The sequence below is a fragment of the Orcinus orca genome, chromosome 16 (assembly GCF_937001465.1).
Source record: "Orcinus orca chromosome 16, mOrcOrc1.1, whole genome shotgun sequence".
In the NCBI taxonomy this organism is placed as follows: domain Eukaryota; kingdom Metazoa; phylum Chordata; class Mammalia; order Artiodactyla; family Delphinidae; genus Orcinus; species Orcinus orca.
Window position 1 is genome coordinate 62,171,794 of NC_064574.1, and position 24,891 is coordinate 62,196,684.

At 50.7% G+C, this 24,891-nt stretch overlaps 2 protein-coding genes across 11 annotated transcripts in view; one reads left to right on the forward strand and one right to left on the reverse strand.

The window, feature by feature from the left end:
• Positions 1–23,164, forward strand: part of NDE1 (nudE neurodevelopment protein 1) — a 50,293-nt gene extending 27,129 nt beyond the window's left edge. The window contains exons 5-11 of one of the 6 annotated variants that reach the window (XM_033428742.2): positions 4,031–4,167; positions 5,477–5,656; positions 6,952–7,043; positions 8,094–8,245; positions 12,866–12,946; positions 14,587–14,723; positions 16,158–19,560. In XM_033428742.2, the coding sequence (XP_033284633.1) occupies positions 4,031–4,167; positions 5,477–5,656; positions 6,952–7,043; positions 8,094–8,245; positions 12,866–12,946; positions 14,587–14,723; positions 16,158–16,192 (814 nt within the window). In that variant the 3' untranslated portion in view covers positions 16,193–19,560. Of the gene's footprint in view, positions 1–4,030; positions 4,168–5,476; positions 5,657–6,951; positions 7,044–8,093; positions 8,246–8,946; positions 10,345–12,865; positions 13,005–13,835; positions 14,724–16,157; positions 19,561–23,023 lie in introns of those variants that run through there. The other 5 variants (XR_004483487.2, XM_033428744.2, XM_033428745.2 and 2 more) reach the window with 5 other exon arrangements.
• MYH11 (myosin heavy chain 11) overlaps positions 11,204–24,891 on the reverse strand; it is a 128,074-nt gene continuing 114,386 nt past the window's right edge. For 2 of the 5 annotated variants that reach the window (XM_004270150.4, XM_012533245.3), the window contains 11 exons: positions 23,809–24,021; positions 23,261–23,473; positions 22,883–23,044; positions 22,357–22,485; positions 21,967–22,055; positions 21,419–21,542; positions 20,593–20,801; positions 19,577–19,685; positions 19,327–19,499; positions 15,059–15,097; positions 11,831–11,909 (listed from right to left, as the gene is read on the reverse strand). In XM_004270150.4, coding sequence (XP_004270198.1) covers positions 15,067–15,097; positions 19,327–19,499; positions 19,577–19,685; positions 20,593–20,801; positions 21,419–21,542; positions 21,967–22,055; positions 22,357–22,485; positions 22,883–23,044; positions 23,261–23,473; positions 23,809–24,021 — 1,452 coding nt within the window. In that variant the 3' untranslated portion in view covers positions 11,831–11,909; positions 15,059–15,066. Of the gene's footprint in view, positions 12,180–15,058; positions 15,098–19,326; positions 19,500–19,576; positions 19,686–20,592; positions 20,802–21,418; positions 21,543–21,966; positions 22,056–22,356; positions 22,486–22,882; positions 23,045–23,260; positions 23,474–23,808; positions 24,022–24,891 lie in introns of all 5 variants that reach the window. The other 3 variants (XM_033428733.2, XM_004270149.3, XM_033428734.2) reach the window with 2 other exon arrangements.

Consider the following 24,891-nt stretch of genomic DNA (forward strand, 5'->3'; position numbering starts at 1 on the left):
CATATTAGGGAAGTTTTCAACTATAATCTCTTCAAATATTTTCTCAGTCCCTTTCTTTTTCTCTTCTTCTGGAACCCCTATAATTCGAATGTTGGTGCGTTTAATGTTGTCCCAGAGGTCTCTGAGACTGTCCTCAGTTCTTTTCATTCTTTTTTCTTTATTCTGCTCTGCAGTAGTTATTTCCACTATTTTATCTTCCAGGTCACTTATCCGTTCTTCTGCCTCAGTTATTCTGCTATTGATCCCATCTAGAGTATTTTTAATGTCATTTATTGTGTTGTTCATCATTGTTTGTTTCATCTTTAGTTCTTCTAGGTCCTTGTTAAATGTTTCTTGCATTTTGTCCAATCTATTTCCAAGATTTTGGATCATCTTCACTATCATTATTCTGAATTCTTTTTCAGGTAGACTGCCTATTTCCTCTTCATTCATTAGGTCTGGTGGGTTTTTATCTTGCTCCTTCATCTGCTGTGTGTTTTTCTGTCTTCTCATTTTGCTTATCTTACTGTTTTTGGGGTCTCCTTTTTGCAGGCTGCAGGTTCATAGTTCCCGTTGTTTTTGGTGTCTGTCCCCAGTGGCTAAGGTTGGTTCAGTGGGTTGTGTAGGCTTCCTGGTGGAGGGGACTAGTGCTTGTGTTCTGGTGGATGAGGCTGGATCTTGTCTCTCTGGTGGGCAGGTCCACGTCTGGTGGTGTGTTTTGGGGTGTCTGTGGACTTATTATGATTTTAGGCAGCCTCTCTGCTAATGGGTGGGGTTGTGTTCCTGTCTTGCTAGTTGTTTGGCATAGGGTGTCCAGCACTGTAGCTTGCTGGTCGTTGAGTGTAGCTGGGTGCTGTTGTTGAGATGGAGATCTCTGGGAGATTTTCGCCGTTTGATATTATGTGGAGCTGGGAGGTCTCTTGTGGGTAAGCAATGCCATTTCCATTGAGCTTTCGTGCTGCCCTAGTCTCGAAGCTCCCGCCACTGCTCCTCAGGCCGGGTCCCCGTTGATCTCTTTTTTTATGAGTTTGTTTTGAAGCATAATTGACCTACTGTGTTAGTTCCTGTTATACAATATAGTCATTCAGTATTTCTATACATTTCAAACTGATGGCCACAGTAAGTCTAAGGTGTCACCATACAAGGATGTTACATAGTTATTAACTGTACTCCCCACACTGTATTTTTCATACCTGTGACTCATTTATTTTGCTACTGGAAGTTTGTACCTCTTGGTCTTCCTCACGTATTTCTCTTCTCTGCCTAACCTCCTCCCCTCCGGCAACTACCTGTTTATTCTCTGTATCTGTAACTCTGTGTCTGTTTTGTTGTATTTGTTCATTTGTTTTGTTTTTATTTTTTTTAATGCTGGTTTGGCCAATTTTTTTTTTTTTTAAGATTTATTTGTTTGGTTGGTTGCCCCGGGTCTTAGTTGCGGCAGGCGGGCTCCTTGGTTGTGGCATCTGAACCCTTAGTTGCAGCATGCATGTGGGATCTCGTTCCCTGATCAGGGATTGAACCTGGGTCCCTTGCATTGGGAGCACGGAGTCTTACCCACTGTGCCACCGGGGAAGTCCCCATTTGTTTTATTTTTTAGATTCCACATATAAGTGGAATATATGGTATTTGTCTTTCTCTGTATGACTTATTTCATTTAGTATAATACCCTCTAGGTCCATCCATGTTGTTGCAGATGGTGAGATCTCATTCTTTTTTGTAGCCAACATTCCTTTCCTGGCCATTCTTGTTTCATTATCACATCATATTTCAAATCAGTCCCTGGTGCCTGTGTCCCCCAGTAAAAAACCTGTTCATTTATTTATTTATTTATTTTTTGCGGTACGCGGGCCTCTCACTGTGGTGGCCTCTCCCGCTGCGAAGTACAGGCTCCGGACGCGCAGGCTCAACGGCCATGGCTCACGGGCCCAGCCGCTCCGTGGCACGTGGGATCCTCCCAGACCAGGGCACAAACCCGCGTCCCCTGCATCGGCAGGCAGACTCTCAACCACTGCCCCACCAGGGAAGCCCCCGTTCATATTTTTATTAGATGGTGTTAAACTTATTAGGTAACTTATGGAGAATTGATTTCTTTATGATTTGGGGTCTTCCTCCTCATACATACCATATGTCTGCATTTTGACAAGCCTCTGTGCCCTACAATGAAGTCTTACATGTTTGCTCCTACATGAATTCCTAGCTGTTTCATCTTCTTTTGTTGTTATTTGACATGCCAGCCTTAGGGTCACTTTAACTGGTTCCAGTCTTGTACTCTAAAAACAACAAAGGATGATATTTATTTATTTATTAAATTTATTTACTTTTGGCTGCGTTGGGTCTTTGTTGCTGCGTGTGAGCTTTCTCTATTTGCAGTGAGCAGGGGCTACTCTTCGCTGCGGTGCACGGGCTTCTCATTGTGGTGGCTTCTCTTGTTGTGGAACACGGACTCTAGGCACACAGGCCTCAGTAGCTGCGGCACACGGGCTCAGTAGTTGTGGCTTGCGGGCTCTAGAGCGCAGGCTCAGTAGTTGCAGCACTTGGACTCAGTAGTTGTGGCACGCGGGCTCAGTAGTTGTGGCTTGTGGGCTCTAGAGCGTAAGCTCATTAGTTCTGGTGCACGGGCTTAGTCGCTCCAGCCGCATGTGGGATCTTCCCAGACCAGGGCTCGAACCCATGTCTCCTGCATTGGCAGGTGGATTCTTAACCACTGTGCCACCAGGGAAGTCCCAAGGGATGATATTTAAATCAGGCACTTTTGGTAACTTTATCTTCTTTACCTCTAAAGACCCTTTGAGGTAGGAACTAATACGACTCAATCTTGACATAGTAGAAAGTGGTGAATAAATGAATGATTGATCCTCACTTTGACGTTGGAGGCCCAGAGGCCCTGAGAGGTTAAGTTCCCCAGGGACACTTAGCTAGTCTTACACGTTAGAGCAAGGTGTTAACTCATGGGTTCCACTCCAAACAGATGCTTCTGATCACCATGAGATACAGTTACGGGGATGTTAAAGGTTCTTCTGGAGACAAACACGGGATCAGTGAGAAAAGTTGCTGACATTTATTGAGCACTTATGTGTGAAACATCTGTTGTGTGTTTTGTGTGTTGCTGCACTCCCCAGCCCCCCACCCCATGCGGAAGTTATTACCCCTGCTTTGCATGTGAGGAAACTGAGGCCCAGAGAAGGTAGCTTTTCCAGACAGTTAAACAGTTTTCCTTATTGCAGCACTTGTCAGTACCCTTTTTTTTTTTTTTTTTTTGCTGCATTGAGTCTTCATTGCTGTGTGTGGGCTTTTTCTAGTTGCGGCAAGCGGGGGCTACTCCTCATTGCAGTGCACGGTCTTCTCATTGCAGTGGCTTCTCTTGTTGCAGAGCACGGGCTCTAGGCGCGCAGGCTTAGTTGCTCCGTAGCATGTGGGATCTTCCCAGACCAGGGCTCGAACCTGTGTCCCCTGCATTGGCAGGCAGATTCTTATCCACTGCGCCACCAGGGAGCCCTGCCAGTGCCTTTAACACGGCATTCCAGTGGCTATCTACACTGTCCAAAAGAAGCAGTTGTTAGGGCAGCTGGGCTGGGGCTGGGCGTTGTGAACTTTTTTAACTTTTTAAGGTAACTGAGGGATGAAGATGGCCTCCCTTAGCTGTTTAAATGCGTGTTATTACATTGCATGTGCGTTTTAGTGGGATGTTCTGAATGCCGACTGCATCGTGAGTCTCCGAGACAAGATGGAACATGCCACATCGTGGCATCTGACTGGGGCCTGTCTATGGTCCTAATTAGGTCCTGGCTCATTGCTAAGTGCTTTATGGACATGATCTTATTTAACCCCCCGGGACAGCTGTGTGCACCTCGTTAGCTGAGAGGTTCCCACTGTGCAGGTGAAGAGCTGAGTCCAGGAAGGTTGAGGGGCCTGCTCAGCTCTGTGGGATTAGGACGTGCCAGAGCTGGGACTTGCACCATGTGTGCATGACCCTTCTTGCTCCCCGGGGCTGTAGGTGCCAGACGGATATGCCGTCTGCTGTCTTGGGCAGCTTTGCTTGTCTCTCACCCAGGGCCACGATCATGTCTCTTGAGGACTTTGAACAGCGCTTGAATCAAGCCATTGAAAGAAATGCCTTCCTGGAGAGCGAACTGGACGAGAAGGAGAATCTCCTAGAATCTGTTCAGCGACTGAAGGATGAAGCCAGAGGTCAGGAGGCCTTGGCTTTGCTCTGTGTGTTTCACCACCGTTGTGCCCTCTCCGGGCCTGAGGGTGTCCTGTCCCACAGCATCACCCAGCATTACCTGTGTTCTGAGGGCAGGGAACACACCGGGCAGGCTGAGCCTTGGTCCCCACCCTGTGCTAAGAATTGTCCGATGTCCAACCCTGTAGAGACCCTTTGTGGGTATTTAAGCCCAGCACCCACTGTATGCCCAGCAGGAGCACAGGAGTTTTGTGGGGAGAAAATGCCTGTTGATGGAATTGCTAGCCAGCCCATTTCTTTTGTGACTTGATGGCTGCTGATACACGTGGCTTGGACCTCCAGAATCTCATCAGTGTTTGCTCTTTGGAGGTAGCACTTCCAAAGGTAGAGCTTTCTAACTCTAAGACATTAGCAAGTCATCCAAGTTGGGTCCATAAGAGATTTTGTTAAAGTCCCAATTAATTGTTTATGACATTCATTTCGTTTCTAATGTTTAGCCAGTAGAAGGGGGTTTAGAAAGAAAAACTCTTTTAAGTTTAAAAGGTAGTTGTTCCTAAATGCCCATCAGTAATGAAGTGCTTAAGTAAATTACATAGATTTATTTTGTGGAATGTTAGTTAAACAGTTGTTCAAACAAATACGGTATAGATATAAATGTAGTCATAGAAAACTTGTTAAGGGACTTCCCTGGCAGTCCAGTGGTTAAGACTCCGTGCTTACACTGCAGGGGGTACGGGTTCGATCCCTGGTTGGAGAACCAAGATCCTGCATGCCGCTTGGCCAAAAAAATTAAATAAATAAAAAAGCCTATTAGGACATACCATTGAAGGGGGGAAAACACATAGATAGTAGATGTATGTTTCTATTTACGCTTAATAAAAGTTATTCATCTTATATGCTTAATAGATACACATATAAACTCTATGTGTGAAATGCAGGGAAAAAGGATTGAGAAGATCTCCCTCATGTTACAGTTGATTAGGAGTGAGAAGGGGCATTTGAGGACGGGTTGGGAAAGCACATTTTCACTGAGTATTCTGTGTATACCTTGATACATTTGAATTCTCTTAAAACAGTAAAAGCAGTAGTGTATCACTGCCATGATTTGAAAAAAATTTTAAACCTTTTTGTTTTTACTCAAAAGGAAAACCAAGCCTTCCAGGCAAGGTCCTGTGGGGTTTGCTTCATTCAGGGTTTCCACCTGGAGTTTTTCACTCTGATGGTTCTTCTTGCTGACCAGTGTCTCCTGTTGACCCTCCCCTTGCCTCATCACTCAAAGCAGAGACTTAAATCTGAATCCTTTTCCTGGCCCAGATTTGCGGCAAGAATTGGCTGTGCAGCAAAAGCAGGAGAAACCCAGGACCCCCATGCCCAGCTCTGTGGAAGCTGAAAGGACAGACACAGCTGTACAGGCCACTGGTTCCGTGCCATCCACCCCCATAGCTCATCGAGGACCCAGCTCTAGCTTAAACACACCTGGGACATTCAGACGTGGTAAGGAGGATGGGAATCAGGAGGGTTCTCTTGGCTTCACAAAGCTTTCCTGGGTGAGAACCGGGGCGGGTCCTGGGTGAGAGAGAAGCAGGACCAGGCTGTACAGCAGGGAGAAAACTGGGGTGCTCACAGGGGCAGACCATTGTGGTGCGTGGGAGGAGCCTCTTGGATGTAAGACGATAGGGAGTAGTGGAGTCTGCGGCAAAGTAGAGAATGGAAGCCTCATCCAGAGGGGCAGCTGCCACTCTGCTTCTACCGCAAGAGGTGTGGGCTCAGCAGACACTCCACTCTTCACCAGAAGCCAGAAATCCTCTTGTCTAATATGAAATCTCCCAAATTAAAAGTTTCAGTAACCAAATAAAAAATTTAAAAAGGATTCTGTGGGTCCAGCAATACATCATCTAGAACTGGACCCAGCATAACCTGTGCTATGCAGTAAAAACCAAGAAATTTGAGTTCTTCCCCAGCCCCTCTGCTGACTAATTAACTGTGAGGCTCTGATTGGGCCACTTAATAGTAAATAATAAAAATAGACAATTATTGAGCACGTGGGATATGCCAGTCCCTCTGCTTACTGTGCTTTGTACTTACATATGACCTCACTGGATTTGCACCATGGCCCAAGACGCAAGTAATGCAAGTGCTGTCCCCATGTGATGGGCGAGGAGACTGAGGCCCTGAGTTAAGGAGCTGGCCTGACATCACGCAGCTGGCAAATGGCAGGCCGGCTCCCGGGGTTACACCACCACATGCTCCCTGTCCCTCAGCTTGTGCCCAGGATGAAGAGAGTGTGAGGTTTCCACAATCCCAGGCTAGACCACACTTGAATAAGCACACGACTCAGCTGGGCCTCAGATTTAGCAGGTCTGGGCAGGGCCTGAGATCCTGCGTTTCTAACAAGCGCCCAGGTGATGCTGGTCCTGCTGCTCCGTGAGCCCTGCTTTGAAGAGAGAGGAGGCTCTGAGGAGCAGAACCCTTACCAGTGGGGCTTGTTCAGATGCTGTTAATGTTAATTAACTGTATGGAATTCCTAGAAGTTTAAGAGGGCCTGTTTTGATTTTGTTTAAAAAGAATAGCAGGTAAAGATAAATATTAAGTATAGTCATTATAAGGCTGCAAGAAGTTGGTCATCAGATATGCTCTTGTTATGTTAGGCAACAAACCATTGACCGAAACAGGGCAGCGTTGGGATCAGAGGGGCTTGCTTGCCCACCCCCAGGTTTCACGTTCAGAGACGTTAGTGCAGACTTTTGAGTGTGTGTTGGTGTCATGTGTGCGTCCTTTTGCACACGCAGGTCTGGACGACTCCACTGGGGGGACCCCCCTCACGCCAGCGGCCCGGATATCTGCCCTCAACATTGTGGGAGACCTGCTGCGGAAAGTGGGGGTGAGACGGCGCTTCCCCAGGGTCCGTGTGGTGTCTTCTGTCTTCAGGAGACTTGAGGGGTGACCTTACCTATTGCTTCCCCTCTGGCAGAGGCTTCATTAGGTGCAGGTGTCACCCTGGCTCTCGTGTCCCTTACAGTCGCTGTGCTTCTATGGGTGTTGTTCCTGACAAACACCCGGGCTGTGACCCTGAGTCACCCTTTGACCCCCGGCTGTATCTTTCTTTCCCTGTACCATTTTCCCTGGAAATTTGGGAGATTCGGATGGTATCTATGATATTTTTTCTTAATTTGAAAAAACTGAGAGACATTTGAAAACTGCCTTCCCTTTTTTTAATTTCTCAGGGAGTTAAAGGGAAAATCTTGAAAGGCTAGGGCAGAGAACATGACCTTATAGGTTTTATGTTAATTCCAGGGAAGGAGTCTTTTGTGCTTAAGAAATCACATAGATATTCTCTGTAGTTATTTTTCTTAGTTTTAAAAATGATGCCTGGAAAGCCACAGAGTTTAAGTCCTGCCAGTCTGTCATTGACCAGAATGTATGCATTCAGAGTTAATAGAAGCTTGCAGCTCGTTTTCTATGTTTTTCCTTTTGGCTTTTGTTTTTTTTGGATCGCTGTTATATAAGCAGGTTTTTATGTTTAGTTAGAGTATACAGAAGCTCAGGGTGATCTCAGTACCCATTTGGTTTCCAGAGGGTCTGTTTACAGCGAGGCAAGTCCTTCTTCAAACCTCCTGCCACGTGGTGCATGTTTTACAAGGTAGCGGAGAGAGTGAATGATTCCAAAAGTTGATTTCATATTTCTTGTAGGCAGACTTAAATCATAGGTCGGGTTGGGGACTCTTCTGGAAGCTCCTAAATATCTTAGACTACCAGTTCTACGAGTTGGACATACATTGAATTTGGTGATGGGGTGGAGCACGCTTTGGGATTCTAACACACAACCCAGTTTGACAACCACTGTCTTAAGCTATTATTATGTGTATGGTCTCTGGTGAGAGGCAAGAGTTCTTGTCTTCAGCGTGAGACAGGAAAGCGTATTTCTCTCCAGGCTCTGGAGTCCAAACTTGCTTCCTGCCGGAACTTCGTGTATGATCAGTCCCCAAACCGACCCAGTGGCCCAGCCTCAGGGTGGGGGAGCAAGAACAGAGACGGCGGCGACAGACGGCCAGGCAGCACCAGCGTGCCTCTGGGTGACAAAGGGTCAGTACCTTCTGCTGTTCCTCCTCAGTGTCGGGAGAACCCATCCTCTCCAGCCGGGAGCCTCTGACCCCTGACCCATAGCCATTTTTCAAAGTCGCAGGATTATGTCAATGAGGTATTATCCTCTACTCCATCCCTTAAGACAGAGTTAGGTGGTGTGTGTGCTGGTTTAGGCAAATGGCCAAGGAGAGGGTCATTTTTATTACTTGATTCTGCAGCCCCAGCTTCTGGTCATGCTGTGAGAATGTCCTTTGTATAAATCACTCCCTTGTTTAAGACTCAAGCTTCAAACACTGCTCTGCTTCCCCCAAAAGAGGATTTTTTTTTTTAACCTTTAGAACCTTCAGGAAACTGAATCAGCCAGACTAGATTCCTGAAGCCAGTCACCTGATTGGAAAACACAAATCTGACCTCTAACAGCTTCATTTATTTTCTTGCCTGAAGAAAATCAGTGCAGCTTCCAGATTCTAGAATTCTGTAAGATGCGCCACTATCTCACTGGACCCCAGGCCACGTAAATTTGGGAGCGATCAGTGGCAGACAGAGGACAGGAAATGAAGAATCGTTCTCCCCTGCCTGCACATAACTTCCGGACCTTTAGATGTGGGTGTTTTTTTGGAGCGTCTTCTGCGACTGGGCTTTTTGCGTGGCCTTGGGCATGTGAGCCCTAGATAGCCAGTGTCCTTTTCTTCATTTCACAGGAGAGAAAATTGAGACCCAGTGAGACACTGCTCCCGACCTTGATATTCACTCTTATAACTTTGTGGGGCCCCGTGCTAGCCAGTCTATAGCAGCTGTAATGTCCGCCTAATTTGGTTTGCTCTGTCTGAAGGTTGGGAAAACGCCTGGAATTTGGGAAGCCGCCTTCAAATATTTCCTCACCATCGCTGCCGTCAGCCCAGGGTGTAGTCAAGATGTTGCTTTAGGAAATCCACGGAAGCCAAGGCCCCGGTGTCTGTGCAGGAGTCATTTTATCCTCCTTCCCTCTTTAAACTAGGTTTTTGTTTTTTTTTAAGTTAGTTTGAGATATACGAGCAAGCAGTCGCACTAGCCAGTGACGGTGGGGAGTGGGGATCGCCTGTGGCCCCGGGTGGTCGTCCCCAGGAAATGCCATCTCATAACCCCTGGCCTCCTTGTCGGGGTGTTGCCAATGGACAGGGACAAAGCGGACCCTCTGGAAATGGCGACGTGGGTGCTGAGGCTGCTCCATCATTTTCAGCAGACCTGAGTCCTGATTGGTCTTGAGAGGTGTTTTTCATGACCGGGGACACCTATAAAGTGGGGTCTGAGCCCATCTCAGGCTCACTCCGGCCCCCACTTTGCTGGAGCTTCTTCCAGAACAAAATCTCCAGTGCTCTTTGGCACAGCAGGGATCAGTGCACTGAAATCACATCTAGGGGTGAAGAACAGAACAGGCATGTACCTTTTATTTAAACTGTGGTGTGGTGTACCTCTGAGACGTTTTAATCTGCCTCTCACTGAGTCTTTTAGAGGCATGCTTGAGTTTCAGAGTACGTTTTGTGGGACCAGGTCAGTGGAAACTCTGTGTCCTCTTTAGACCAATCCTGGCTGTAAGTTGTCCTGAGCCCCTCTGTCCTGGCCTGGGGGTGACCTCTGCTTCAGGACCCTTAGGGTCTCTGGGGTGTGATGGCCTTGGTAATGCAGCCCCTAAGAACAGGACTTCATTCAAAGCCTTGGTGAAATAATTGGGGTGACCTTCGGATAAGATTAAACCACCAAGACTGTCGGTGGGAGGTTCCTTACTAAAGAAGAAACGAACCCAGGATTTCCACACAGATGGCGTGCAGCTGATCCCTGATGGTTGTGAACGGCAGTCTCACAATTTGGACGCAAGTAAAAAGAACACATGAATTCCAGCGCGTGCGTGCAGCTTAACGGCCTTCTGTTACTAAGTTATTTTTCCAAAAGAACAGCAAAAATATCCTTGAGTTGAAAACAGAACTTTTCAAATGCTACTGAAATTCAGCAGAGAATTAAACTTGAGTGCCCACTTCGTTGCCCTGGCAACATTCTAACCTATATCGGTAAAAGATGTACTTCTATTTTTTTAAAAGAACAATAAAATCAAGAGAAACTGATTTTCAGCTAGTTTGTGGTGGTCAGTAAATGCTGCTGCCTTTGTGCTTCTGTGTTTGCTATCTGGTGATGAAAAACTTGTTTTTTTAACCAAGTGACTATGAAAAAAACTACTTTTTTAAAGATTTCCTTTCGAGTCAGCTTCTTAGAATTGTATTGGGACACGTGCATGTCCTGTTCAGGGTGTATTCGCATTTGGTCATTCAGTGCGTCCTTGGTTTCTGTAATTCCCCTCTTTTCAGTCTGTTTGATCCCATGGAGTTGGTGTATGGAATCATATGTATTGAGTGGAAACTTCGCCAGGGACCTCTGTCTAGGACATGCAGGCCAAGGAAGGGACGGGCCCAGGCCTGGGTTTTATGGCCCTCACGCCAAGAACGGTTTTTACATTTTTAAAGGGTGGTTTAATTTTTTTAAAAAAAGACAAAAATGTGACAGAGACCATGATGGAGGCTAAAATACTCAAGTTTCTGGGCCTTTATAGGAAAAGTTTGTCGAGCCCTGCTGGGCGAAGTCTTGTGTTTTAACTCAAACATTCAAGGAACTCACATTCTTCACATTAAATACGTGCTGTTTTGATTGATAAATATGTTCTTCCTGGGCATGGTCCTACTCCCTGGGCCTCGAGCCACCCACCTCCTGTGTGGAGGAGCCCCTCACTCACACTCACTCTGTGTCTCTGCTCTGCTCTTGGCCAGTTGTGGGGTCTCAGACGATTCATCTCACCTCCCTGGGCCTCAGTTTCCCCATTTAATGAAATAATAACCCTGACTTGATAGGGTTGTCATGAGGATTAAATGAGGCCACCCCCCCCACCCCGTCCTCTTTCTCTAGAAAACAACAGAAAAGTCAACTCTATTCTAGTGATTTATAACCTTTTATTAGTGAGGGTGTCCTTAAGTACAGCTGGGGTGCATATAAAACAGTGTGACATTCCTGCTCTTAGCCGTTTGAGCGGCGTCTCCTTTTTAATTCACGTGACTACAGAAGGCACTTGGTCTCGGTGAACTGTGTGCATCTGATGTGCGGGAACCGGAGGGAAGAGGAATTTTCAAACCAGGGCCCACCGGGACGATGGAAGAGTCCACAGGGCAGGAAGGGCTGGGGGTGGGGACAGTGGCACCCATCGTGGTGACTTTCTCCCCAATTCATGTAAACTAAGTTGCCAGTGATTAGTTACCATGGATATATTTTTCTAAAAATTCAAAATCTCTGCACAGTTCTCGGCAGAGGGAGTGGGTGTGTCTGTGTCTCTTGTTGGGTTTTTCTCCTTCGGTACATCATTCCAAACTTAAGTTGATGCCCTGAATGCAGGGTAGTGGTCTTTATATTCATCGTGAGGGGTGTCTGTGATGTTTGGAGTTTGAAAATGGATTTAGACGGTGCTAAGAGGAGTCCACTGGGTTTGGTTCTGTCCTGTTTTGAGCAAGTTGTTCATTCACTGGCTTTGGTTCCGTTGAAGTCTGCATCGCGAGCGTCCATATCCTCTTCAGAACCGTCCGCGTTTTCAATAACTCTACGTCCTCCAGACCTTCTCGAGGGAACAAAAGAGGTCTCGTTCCCTCGCCTGTGGGTGTTAAGAAAACGCATGTTTCTTTAGTACAGAAATCTCCCTCGAGCTTGGAAGAGATTTTCAGACGGGGCAAAAAACAAACACAAACAAACTCGAATGAGACGCAAATATTCAGGTTGAAGTGAACAAATCCTGACCCATATGGGTGCATTTAATCAGCTGGAATGGGGGCAAAGTAGGTTTTTCAAAGCAGGACCATCTGCTTTAAAAAGTATCTGGCTTGGTCATTTGCTGACCCACAGGATTCTGGTTGGCTGTGGATTTCTGTTTAGAGAAGAAGGAAAAAAGGCAAGTGGGGGTGATGGCCTCATGGGATTATTCCTACACTGTGGAGCAGGGATGAGGGGGACCTGTTGTGTCTGTACCTCCTTGCTTTCAGAAGGAAAAGGGGGCAGGGGTTTAGGTTTTGAATTGTAGGAAGGTGAGAATGACCACCAACCCTTGAGAGGGAAGGAGGTCCCTGCATGGATGCCAAGGGTGCTGTCTGGTTAAAGGCACTGCATTGCTCTGCTTTTATGGAGCAGAATTCTTGTTCTGAGTTCCCCCAGGGCAGGGATCTCGCCTGTTTGGGGCGCCCCATGGCAGGCACTGTGCAAGGCATAGAACGGGTGCTCAATGAATATTTGTCAGAAAAACATTAGACATGTTAATCCAGGGTGTCTTTTAGCCCTAGCTGGTGGGACACCCCTTTCTCTCTGTCCTTTCTGCTCCCATCTCCTCTCCTCCGTGTTCTGGATGCCCTTTTCCCACAGGGCCTGCCCTGGTCACCTGAAGTAAGGCTTTGCATAGGAGGGCAGGGCAGGCAGGAGGAGGAAAAATCAGACCCGCCTGTACTTAACCTCCACTGTTTGGAAGGAAAGTTTGCCTTCTTTTCAGCGACCACAACAAATAATGTTGTGTGTTGGGCTCCAGCCATCTGACCCTGTTTGACAGGTCTTCACTCATTTTAGGATGTCTAAGAAGAAAGCAAGTTTTTTGCAACAAAAACGACCTGCTTCGCCACACAAAGTATGGACAGAAAAGCCACGAGGGTGAGCCCATCCCAGTGAACCCAGCCCGTCAGTTCTTTAGTCAAAGGGGGCAACTCAGGTAAGACAGGAGGCATAAGCAAGGCCCAGAGATTTCCTGATCGCTGACATGGGGCTTCCTAGCACGAGCCTTCTGGAGTCCAAGGGTGGGAGGAACCCGGGCTGGTAAAACCCTCTGGGGACGGTGGATGGTACTTCCCAAGGGGCAGCGATCAAGAATAAATACTTAGTAGCTACTGCTGACTAAAGACCTGGGTCAGCCTCACTCCCATCAGAGGGAAGCTTCTAGACCTCCAGCCCCTTTTATTTATTTATTTCTTTTTGGCCGCACCTCAAAGGCAGAACTTCCCCAACCAGGGATTGAACTTGTGCCCCCTGCAGTGGAAGCACAGAGTCCTAACCACTGGACCGCCAGGGAAGTCCTCCAGCTCCTTTGGAACTAACTTTCTATCACTCAGTCTCTAGAGGTTCTTTGAAAGTCTCTTCCTTCTTTAGCACTGTGTTCTCCAAGAACTCGGGACAAAGTAGGGTCCCGGCGTGCAGGGCTCAGCAGCCATCCACACAGCTCTCCTCCGTGTCTAACCCTCCAGGTTCAAAACTGGATGGGATGGCCTGGAGCTGGAAACAGTGGCTCAGGCTCCCTTTGTGTCTCCGAAGAGTCTGCATTTGCTAACTAGAGGAGTTTAACTGATTAATGCGCTCCCTTGATCTAAGAAGTAAATCAATCGCGCCTGGGTCCCTGTAAGCCCCCTGCGTGGGCACCAGTCCCGAAGCCGGTCTGTTCTGGTTCAGGGGCCTTTCTTGAAGGAACTGGCTTCAAATCCTAGGCAAAGGTTGACACTGGCTATATCTGTCACAGGAAGTAAAGGACCCCTCTAAAATTTTCTTAAAGGGTTTGATCCTGGAGAACTTGGATTCTATTCATGGACTCAGAAACGTATCTAAGGTACTCTTGGCATCCCAGGGATCGGCACAAGAGTGTAAGCACCTGCTGCTTTGCAAGGACTCAGTTTCCATCAACGGGTGGGTCCTACACCCCAGCCAACCCTAGACTCCAGCTTATCCCGTGATCGGGATGCGCTGGCAGAAAAACTACTCAAAAGCCGTGTCTTGGAGGTGTGATGCTCCCGCCTAAAACTCCTGCCAAGACCTCATCCAGCTTTAAGTATTTGGGTGGCGACAGCAAGGCGGGATTCTCCAAGAGAGAAGACAGACACAAGGCAGGGCTGGCTGGGTCTCTCGAGGAGGAGGTGAAAGCCAGGCCCCAGGTGCCTCACTTCATGTGTGAGGACACTGTCAGGATCCCAGAGAAGTCGCGGCCTCTCAACCCTGTCTTTTGAAGGCCCCGTGCGCTCCCTGAGTCTTGGGTGTCCATCCCCAGTCCGTGAACATGTGCCCATGAGACCTCCAATAAAGGATCTGCCTGGACCGCGCCCGGCCCTGTGGTGGCCGCTGTGGCCCTCGTGCACTGAAGATGCAGTTAGCAGCTGGCCCTTGCTCAAGCCCCACGCAACCCCAGTGAGACATCGGGGTGAGAGCTCGTTTCCCTCGCACGCGTGTGTGGAAACCCCACCTTGGGGGGCACATTGCTGGGCTGCGGCCACCGTGACCCTGTGCTTTGCTAATTCTGACTTGTGAACCAGACCAGCCGGATGGAAGCCGTTCTCCAGGATGGTACCCAGACAGTGGAGCTGGCATATCTGCTCAGCGTGGTGTCTGAGCCAGACGAGGGAGTACGGCACAGCCATGGCCTCTTCATTATTAGGGGCCTGTCACACAGGTAAGAGCCATCCAAGCCACACGCAGCCTCTAAACCCTCAGCACGCGGCGACAGGCCACATCAGTGCCACGTCACATGCCAAAGTGGGAGGGAGGAAGGAAGGAAGGAAAATGGGTAAAGCGATGAGGTCTTCTTGTGTCGATGTTGGTTTTGAAGAAAGACTAAAAGACTAAAGTTTTGAACTAAGATATCCAGGCCTTCAGATTTTGTAGGAATCCCGGGAATTTGCGAGGGCCACAAAAGGGGGGCAGGGGGCGGGGGGGGGGGCAGGCTGGCAGAAAGGAAATGGAAACCAAGAGCCACAGACATGAGCCGCGAAGCTGCAGGCATGGTACCTGGTGAGTCATTGCGGAGTTTCCTGGGGGAGGGGGCCTCTGAAACAGAGAGAGAGAGTCTCCGGTGGTTACCATCCTCCCATTCAAGTGCAATTTTAATCATCAATGCATTTGCTTCAATTAAATAATTAAAGGCACCTTTAAGTCACCCTTACGGTGGAGCACCTGAAGCCACGAGATCTCAGAGAGCCTGGCACACAAAAGGACGAGCCTTTTTTTCCCCCAATTAAAAAGCAAATTTCTGTCCTTCAGAACTTCTCTGAAGAACTCAGGTGGCTTCCTCCCATTCTGCATATCTGTTCAGGAACGTGAAGGAATCTGAGTAAGCTAGTCCAAAATATCCTTGTGGGAACAGAACCTGAACAGACCTGGGCAAGGAGCCCGCAGCAGCCTCGCGTTTTAGTATCATTACTCCGTCCGTTGCCTTTTATGCCCATAGCAAGACAGTAGAGGTGGGCACCCTGGGCGGCTCCTGTGGAGATGCCTGGTGGTGTCAGGAGTGATAGGTGCGTTGTTCGGGCTCTAAGCAGGGCTTGTGTTGAGATTTACCTGCCTGGTAAAACTGTGTGAAACTTGCTCTATAATTTCTTGCTCGCTGAGGAGCTGGCTAGGCTTGCCCACCTCACTCAAGGCTCTAGTGCTTGATTTTGTGCTTTTGTACATCTAGAGGACTCAGAGAAGGTGGAAAAGGTAGGACCCGTCTTCCACTTGTATGTTGTGTGCGTGTTCATATTAACTGTAAAAAATGGTTAGTCCGATGCCAGCCTGTACAGCCCAAGAAGGGTCGTTGTCTGGGGCAGAACCCAAAGAGGGTGGTCGGCATGTGCTGCAAGAATCATCGGTCCCAAGAAAGGGAGCAGGGACAACAAAAGGGTGAGAGAGCTGGGGTGGCTGACTGCTCTCCCACTGCTCAGCCCGCCTCCGAGGAAGGGCAGCATCCAGTCAGCAGCCGAGCAAGTGCTGGGGGGTCCAGCCGTGGGGACGCACCACCCCTCACCTTGCACGGGCAGGGGGCTCCTTCCCAAATCCCTGTGCTCCGAGCCAGTTGCTCTCTTTCCCCTCCTGAAAGGGGTTTGGGCTTTCCCCTTGTCTCGTGCAGTGGTTCTCAGAGTCTGGAGTCGAGATGCCAGGTGATTGCAGAGGGTTCCTAGGTGTGCCCTTGGACTGCTGAAGTGCACAGTGAGAAAGGTATTCCCTTTTCCACTCTTAAATACATCTGATTGTCAGAAAATCTGTTTGGTCCTAATGTCTTGTCATTCCCTTTCTAACTGAGAAGTCTGCCTTCAGGTCATAGTCATCAATTTGTGGCCACAATAGCTAGAATTCACTATTGTTTAGTTTTCACTGTTTCAACTTCATTGTGACCTCTTGATGCAAGGCATGCTGGTTTAACAGTACAGGGGTGGTAGGTTTCATTTGTAAATAGACATATGTATGATTAAATAGTTAATTTCAAAGAAAACATCAAGGCAACAGAAGTACAGGTGGTAAGGCAAAATGGCAAAGGTGGTACGAGAATGCCTGAGGTTGGAGAAACATCACCTCTGACTCAACAATTGAAGGTTTATTCTGTGCCCAGCACTATCCCAGACACTGGGGACGAGTAAGCAGACAAAGCCTCTGTGTTCATGGGCTCGCAGGCCAAGAGTGAGGACAAACTGTGTACGAGATAAGTAAAAGAAATAGCAAGTTCCATGATGACAAGTGGGTAAGAGAGAGGAGAACGGTAAAGAGTAAGGTAGGAAATTCTAGTAACATGGGTGAGTGAACACCTGCAGGCAGGGAAGGAGGGGCCAGCTAGTGCAGCAAGCCGGGGGAGGGGCATTCCAGGCAGAGAGAGCAGCCAGTGCAAGGGCCTTGAGGCAGTGTAGGAAGCGGTGGAGGTGGAGGGGTAATTTAGGAGGCAGAGTACAGAGATCACGTAGGGCCTAGTGGAACTAACCATTGTGAAGATGTTACTTTGGCTGTGAGTGAGGTGGAGCCCCCATAGAGGGCTTCAAGCAAAGGAGGGACGTGATCCAGCTCCATTTCTGTGTTGAGAACAGACTATAAGGGGCCAGCATGGATGCAGAGAGGCCCACAAGGAGGCTGAGAAAGTTGTCTAGGTGGGAGGAGAGGGTAGCTTGGACCAGGGTGGCAAGCAGTGGTTCGATTCTGGATGTAGAGTATTTTTTAAGGGAGAGTTGACCAGATTTCCCAACAGAGTGGATGCAGGGTGTAAAGGAGAGAGAAGAATAAAGAATGAGCACAAGGTTTGTGGCCTGGATTAATGGCAACTTTCAGCTGCGGAGGATTGTGAGAAGAGCTGGTTTTGGTGTGAAGGGGTTCAGTCAGGGCCCAGGTTGGGGTATGTTTAGGTGTGAACTGCCTGTTAGGCATTGAATGGGAATGTCAAGGAAGTCTGGAATCCCAGGAAGTCTGGGCTGGAGATAAACTAGGAAGTCACTAGCTACAGATGGAACTTTGAAGCCACCAGGCTGGTTCAGATCACCTAAGGAATGAGCAGCAGTAGGGGTGGAGAGAGGACCGGGATGGCGCCCTGGGCAGACCAACAGCAACTGGGCTTTGAGATGAGGTACCAGCAGAAGAGGTGAAACACGGCCAGAAAGGTAGGAAGGATACCAGGTGAGGGTGGTATCTGGGAGGCCCAGTAAAGAGGAGTGATGGGCTATAGCATATGCTGCTGAGTCAGGTGAGGACTGAGGACTGACCACTGAGTTAGAGTTTTGTGGTAACAGCAGGGAAGGGGGATTAGGTTTGTTCACCTAATGGAATGACTCAGTGAGAGAGAACATATCACAAGGGAGAAGGGTAGGACTTTCAGGAACAACGTCCTCAGTTAAACAAGATGGGGGGTGGGTCTGATGGTGGGGTGGACCTCAGTTGGTGCTGGACAGTTGAGCACAGAAATGGGAAAAAACAGAGGAAATGAGCATAGATGTAGGGAGGTGTGTCGATAGGGAAGTGGGGGCTTGTCTATACTTCATGATAGTTTCCATTTTTCCATTAAACAGGAAGTAAAGTCATCAGCTGAGTGAGGATGACAGGGATAGTAAGTTTAGGGAGAGTGAAAAGCAGATGCCTAAGTGGGGAGGGCTGAGAGGATGGGGGAGGGTGAGAGGAGGCGGGGACTGAGAGGAAGGGGAGGCCAAAGTCCAGGCAGCACTAAGTGAGGTCGGCTTGGTTCCACTGCTTAGAGTTTCCAGCGGAAGTGGCAGCACACCTGTTTGCTTTTCCACACTGCTTTGAGCTGCAGAAGGTTGGCAGTTGGGCTTAATTTGGCTTGTGTTTTAACCAAGTCAGCACAACACAGCAGGAGGGGAGACCAGAGTGTGGAGGATGTGGGAGAGGCCGACCATAACCATGGAGTCGGTGGGGCTGCGAGAGGATGAGAGGATGAGCTAAGGGGTTGGAGACCCCGGCGGAGACAGAGGGAGTGAGCTAAAGAAACGTGGTGGCAGGCAGATGATGGGTGCTTGATGGTCACCTTAGGGCTGAGAGTTACTGGGAATGCCCGGGGAGTGGCAGGGTCCTGGAGGAGAGAAGGTCGTGGACTTGAGAGGCTGGATCACCCACCTGCTGTGGGGTGTGAGTGAGTGTGCTAGGAAGCACGGAGCTCAAACCTTCAGGGAACCAGGTGGACCAGGGGATGGGAAGGAGCCCTGAGGAGCGGGGGAGCACCCACCCCCTTCAGGCTCAGAGGTTCAGGGGTGCGGGAGAGAAAACAACCGCAGTCCACTTACGGCAGAGGGTCTCGACTGTGGGTGCTGGCCCCCCCGGGGGACGCTGGGGGCAGTGCCACTGCATCTAGTGGCCGGAGGCCAAGGATGCTGCTTAACATCCTCCAGTGCACAGGGCAGCCCATGATAAAGAATTATTCAGCCCTGAATGGCAGTAGTGCAGAGAAACGCCGAGTCAGGGAAAGGTGGGGAAGAGAAAGTCCAGAAAAGAGGTTAAGAGAGAAGGGATTCTGCAGATGTTGATGACACAGCGAAGAAAGGTCTCAGGAGATGGAGGTACTGCCGCCGCCTCCTCACCTGGAGGATGGGATGGGAGCGGTTGTTAGGACAGAAGGGGTGCTGCTCAGAGGGAGGGCCCCTGTGGTCTGGGCCCCGCCCACGTCCAGCACATGATGGTGCTGCATACGTGATGCGGAGCCGGAAAGCCGCGAGGGCTTTGGGGAAAGGGGCTCTGAGCCACTGTGGAGGCTTCAGGCCGACCCGTGCAGCCAGCCCATGAGATGAGGCCCCCGGGGGCTGGTCCCTCACCTGAGCTTGCTCTTGAGCGCCGTCACCTCGCGGCCCATGGCCTCGTTGCTCTCTGTGGCCTCATCCAGCTCCCGCTGCAGCTTCCTGCGGTTGGCGTTGATGCGCTGGGACTCTTCCTCCGCCTCCTCCAGCTGCCTCTTGAGTTGCTTGACCCTCGTGTTTCCTTTCTCAGCCTGTCAAGGAGAGGCCCGAGGGTCAGGGGGGTCTGTGGCAGGGCTTGTGGGGCTGGGAGGGGGCGGGGCAGGGTTACCTGCTCCTTGTACTGCTCTGCCATTTTGCGCTCGTCTTCCACCTGCAGCAGGGCCTCCTTCAGCTTCTTGTCCTTCTGCTTCAGCGACTTGGTGGCCGCCTGTTTCTCTCTGCACACACAGGGGGAGTGGGGATGTTTCGGATGGGGAGGGCCTCCCTAGCAGTCGGTGTGTAAACCAGACCAGCATGGCCCACGGTGGGCACTTTTCCTGAGCCCAAATCAGGGCTCATCCTGAGAATAATGTTCGTCCATGAAAAGGAATGAAGTGCTGACGTCGGCTACAGCATGGGGGAGCCTTGAAAACATGCTCCGTGAAAGAAGCCAGTCACAAAAGGCCTCGTGATGTATGATCCCACTTGACGACAACAGAGACAGAAATTAAATCAGTGGTTGGCTGGGGATGGGAAATAGACGGTGATGGTTAAGGATACAGGGCTGCTTATTGGTGATGACAGCGTTCTGCAGTTGACTTTGGTGAGCGTGTGCCTATGAATTGTACACTGAAAGCCACTGAACTGTACACTTTAAATGTGTGAACTGTGTGGTATGTGAGTTATCCGTAAAGCCACCACCGAAAGCAAAAACAATGCAAGGATCCCGACCCTATCTGATGGTCATGAATGTGCTGTGACCTTACAGCTCAGGGACCGTACTTAAGTGAGAAGCCTTCCCATGTGTCTGTGGGCTGATGATTTGGATGTTTTGTGTACCCATTAATGTGACATCCTGCAGACACAACGTTAGGCAAAGTGACATGAGCTCCTGGGAAGTCTGGCTGACATCACTGAAGAGTCATGCTGCTTAGAGCAGCTAATGTCTCAGAGGCTTACTCCAGGCCAGGCTAGGGCACAGCACCTTCCTATGTTCTCACTCAGTTCTCCCAACACAGCTGCAGCGCAGGTACCACTGAGCTGATTTCTCAGCCAGAAATGATGCCCAGAGAGGCTGACTGACCCCCGACATCCCCGCCACTCACTGGCAAGCCGGCTGTCGTTCGGGCACTGGTCCCACCGTACCTGGCCTCCTGCTCGACCTGCTCCTCTAGTTGTGCGATCTTGGCCTCCAGAGCCGCAATGGTGGACTTGAACTTGGACTTGACTGCCCCCTCCATCTCCTGCAGCTTGCTCCGCAGCTCCTTGTTCTGGCGCTCAAGCTGCTGCCGCGCACTTTCATTCTTCTGGGCCGTGCTGCGCTCCGTGGCCAGCTCATTGTTGAGCTGCTCGGCCTGGGGAGGAGGGTGAAGGTCACCAGGTGGAGGGCTTGGGAAGTGCCAGACGGTGCACTGAGATGAACGGCTCCCCCCGCCCCGCAGCCCCCAGCCTTCGTTGGCCTCTGCGCAGGTCCCTGGAGCTGGAGCACCCAGAAGCCCTCCTCCTTCCCCTCCAGCAGCCAGCTCTTTCTTGGCCATCCTTGAAGACCCAGCTCAAGAGGCAGCTCTTCCAGGAAAAGCATCCCGGTGCCACCCAGGCGCCCAGGTCACACGATGGGTCCCCAGCGCCCATCATGGAGCTGGCGCTCAGTGACGTCACTGAGTGCTCACTGTTGTAAGGTGGGGGCTGAGGAAAGAGCAGGAAGGAGACCGCCAAGGTCCTTGTGGGTGAGCATCGTCTACTGGAGGGAGCCACCAAAGGAGGTGCTGCAGGCGGGGTGCTGGTGTGACCGGAAGGGGAGGGAGTGGACGCTCGGGAGCAGACGTGCTGGGTCCCTACTCTCCCGCCTTCACATTCTCGTCCACCCCCACCGGGGCCTGGCACACAGGAGCCTGTCCTGAAGCCGTGTGAGGCTTGGGACGGGGCGGATCTGAGGCATGTGCTGCCCTGCTCCTGGCCGCCCCGGCCTCACCTGCTGTGTGGCCTTCCGGACTCGGTCACTCATGGCCTCCATGTTGCCTTGCTCTTCCTCCAGCTCCTCCTCCAGCTGCGAGATGCGGGCTTCCAGGCGGCGCTTCTCGTCCTGCAGCGCGTTCCTAAGGGAAAGGCAGCCGCTCTGGGGCCTCCAGCCTCCACTCAGAGGCTTAGAGAGCTTCCTCTCTTGGAGAAGCGATGCCTCAGGGTTGCCGCCTTTTATAACTGAGGTTCAGAGAGGCTTAGAGGCTTGTCCAAAGGTACATAGCAGGAAGTGGGGAGCCAATTGGTGTCAGCAAAGCCAGGCCTGGGATGAGGATCAATTCCCTCCTCCCCGACGTCCCCAGATTCCCTGTCCCCGCCATGCCGAATGAGTGAAACTGGCTACACCCTCAAATAGGGTGGAGAACCCCATGACCCCTGTCATAAGCTCAGCTGAACGTTCTATCATTTTCAGCATTAAATGGGGTCCAGGAGACTCTCCTCTGACTGCCTCTCCCTCATCATCTGAGTCTAGGGACCCCCTTCTCCCCATGAGGCTCATACCTTCCAGACACGCTGCTGGCCAGTTCCTCAGCCAGCTCCTCCTTCTCCAGGTCTGCCTGCTTGCGAGCCCTCTCGGCCGCGGCTAGATCCTGGACGGTGGCAGGTGGGGAGCAAGGAAACCTGCTGTCTGCCCGGAAAGGGCTGAGCCCACCCGAGAATCCACCCCGTTCCTGTCACCTGGCCCCCAGCCGTCTCTAAAATGGCTCGGCCTCCTCTGAGTTCAGGGGGAGGCCTGCAGATCCATCAGGGAGGAAACCCTGTGTCTTTCCCCACCCTTGCTATGGGGCCCACCCGTGTGGAATGCTGGACGAGGGTGCACAAGCTGGGGGTGCCCGGGGCTGCTATCACGGCATCCCCATCAGGGCTCTCGCAGCGAGAAGAAGCCTTTACCTCCTGTAGCTGCATGAGGTCTGCCTCCAAGCTCTTGGCCTTCTTCTCATTCTCTTTGGCCGTGGCAAAGATCTCATCCCGGGAGTTGCGGGCGTCTTCCAGCTCTCTCTGGAAGTCCTTCATCTGAGCCTGCGCGGTCAACAGGCGGGACCAGCTAAGAGGTCCTTACTCACCGAGTCCTGCTGCCCAAATTACCTTTCTGTGCCGACCCTAGGATTTCCCACGATTGACTGCAGAGCCCTCAGCCTCACGTGGCCAGGTGGCTGCCTGGGGCACGGTTCTGGATGGGCTCCGCAGACCTAAGAAGCGGTGCTGAGATCTGGGGGCCGCAGCCAAATGCCTGATGTTGCCCCCCCAAATGTTGCCCCCCCTTGATGTTTCCCCAGGGCAGGAAACAGCCCCCAAAGCTAAAGGGTGATGGAAAAGCACCAGGTGACCAGGCACTGGCGACAGAGGGAGGCCTGTGTCCTCCCACTGCTGCTGACCTGGCTTCCCCCGCGCGCCCGGCCCTTGGGGCGTCACCCACCTGCAGTTTTCGCAGCTGCTTGATAGCTTCCTCTCTCCCCTTGATGGCCGAGTCGGCCTGCAGCTCCAGGTCCTTCAGGTCCCCTTCCAGCTTCTTCTTGGCCGCCACCGCCAGGGCACGTTGCTTTCTCTCGTCTTCCAGTTCCGTCTCGTACTCGTGAAGCTGAGCAAGGAGAGAGATGTGCGCTGCCGGGCAAGGCCGCCCCTAGGATCCCTTCCCAGCGCCCAGGTTTGCATAACCACCTGCAAGGTGGGTTTCTCATCCCCAGGTCAAAGGTGAGAGATCAGAGTCTCCATGAAGCCAGGAAGTGGAGGTGGGAGGAAGGAAGCAGGCCGCCCCACCTCCCCTTCCCCCCTTTCCTTCCTCCTCACAGATTACCTGCCTCTGGAGCTGCCTCCTCTTTTCTTCATTCTGCTCATCCCGGGCCTGGAGATCCCTCTCGAACTGGCCCTTCAGGGCCTGCATGTTGACCTCCAGCCTCAGCTTGGCATCTTCTGTCGCCTGCAGCTCATCCTCGAGCTCTTCCAGCTGGGTCTTCATCTCCTCCATCTGGGTTTCCAGGGCTCGCTTGGACTTCTCCAGCTCATGGACCTTTTACGTAAGGGTCGACGTCATGAAGATGGTCGGGCAGCCCCCAGGGACAGCTCATCAAGGTCAGGGAGATGGCTTTTGCCACTCTCAAGATGCATGACCAGGAGTCCAGACCAGAGCCATCCTCTCGGAACCCTTGACTCAGAACCCACCCCCAAATGCAGTTCTCAACCAGGCCCCTTCTTTGCATCAGCCTGAGGGACTCCTTCCAATTCCTGAGTATACCTTAGCATGAAGGAGGCATGGAGCCCCCTCCTTCCCCCGTGGACTGATAAATAGCACAGAGAGTGGGTGGGTGAAACGTAGACAAGCAAAGATGATGAAGAGCCACTTACGTTCTTGCCCACGTCGTCCTTGGAGCTAACCAGATCCTCCATCTCAGCTTTGAGCATTTTGTTGGTCCTCTCAAGCTCCTCTTTGGCTTCTAAGGCCTCCTCAAGGGCCCGTGCCAGCGACAGGGCCTTGGTTTCCTTCTCCCTGGCTTCTGCCTCGGCTCTGTCCCTTTCATCCGCATATTTGGAAGAGATGTTTTTCTCCTCAGCCAACAACTGCAACACAGCAGAAGACCCAGAGGTGAGCTCTAGGCATGCCTGAGGGTCGGCTGCATTGAACTGCAAATATGGGGAAGAAGCCTTGTGTCCTGGTGCAGGTGGAAGGAAGTCAGGTGTCTAAGCAAACAGTTTATAATAAGACTGCTCCCCGACTTCGAGGTCAACCTTCTGCAGAGCCAGCATCCGCTGAATCTCTGTGCTTGGAAGTCACTGACGCTGCCCATGTTGGTTAGAATGTGCTGTGACCGAGGTCAGGGTGACATTTAATCCTCCCAGAGTCCAATTATTCTTTTGTTTCATGGCCACAGTCGCTCGCTCACAAGAGTAGCCTATGAGCCGCGGTAGGGCAATGGTGAGTGGTGGATGGATCTGCACATAGTTCCCCCTCTGCCTGGAGAAGCAGTTCCAAGAACACACCATACTGACGTTAATCTCAGCTTTTGAAAGAGCAGTACACGCCGTAACATCCAAAACCCAGACTGCCAGAATTCCACAAAGACAGGCAAGTAACAGGGACTCCCAAACAGCAGTCAACACAAAAACTCTCCACTGTTTGCGACAGGAAAATAATAAAGCAGCCTCAGACCCTGGGCCAGGTAATGAGACCGCAGATTAGAAGCAATGAGGACAAGCTGTCAGCACAGGGAAGGGATGGTTGGTAGAAGAGGGAAGAATCCCAAAGTACAATCCCAAAACTGAATTTTGGAATAAATCCCAAGTCACTTGTAAACCAAATCATATTTACTAAATCTGAGTAACATATATTAAAAGTTGGTATTTCGGGGTTTGGGTCATACAGGTGTATGCATTTATCAGAACTCAGTGAGTGTATGCTTAAGATTTACACATTTCATTGTATGTATTCAA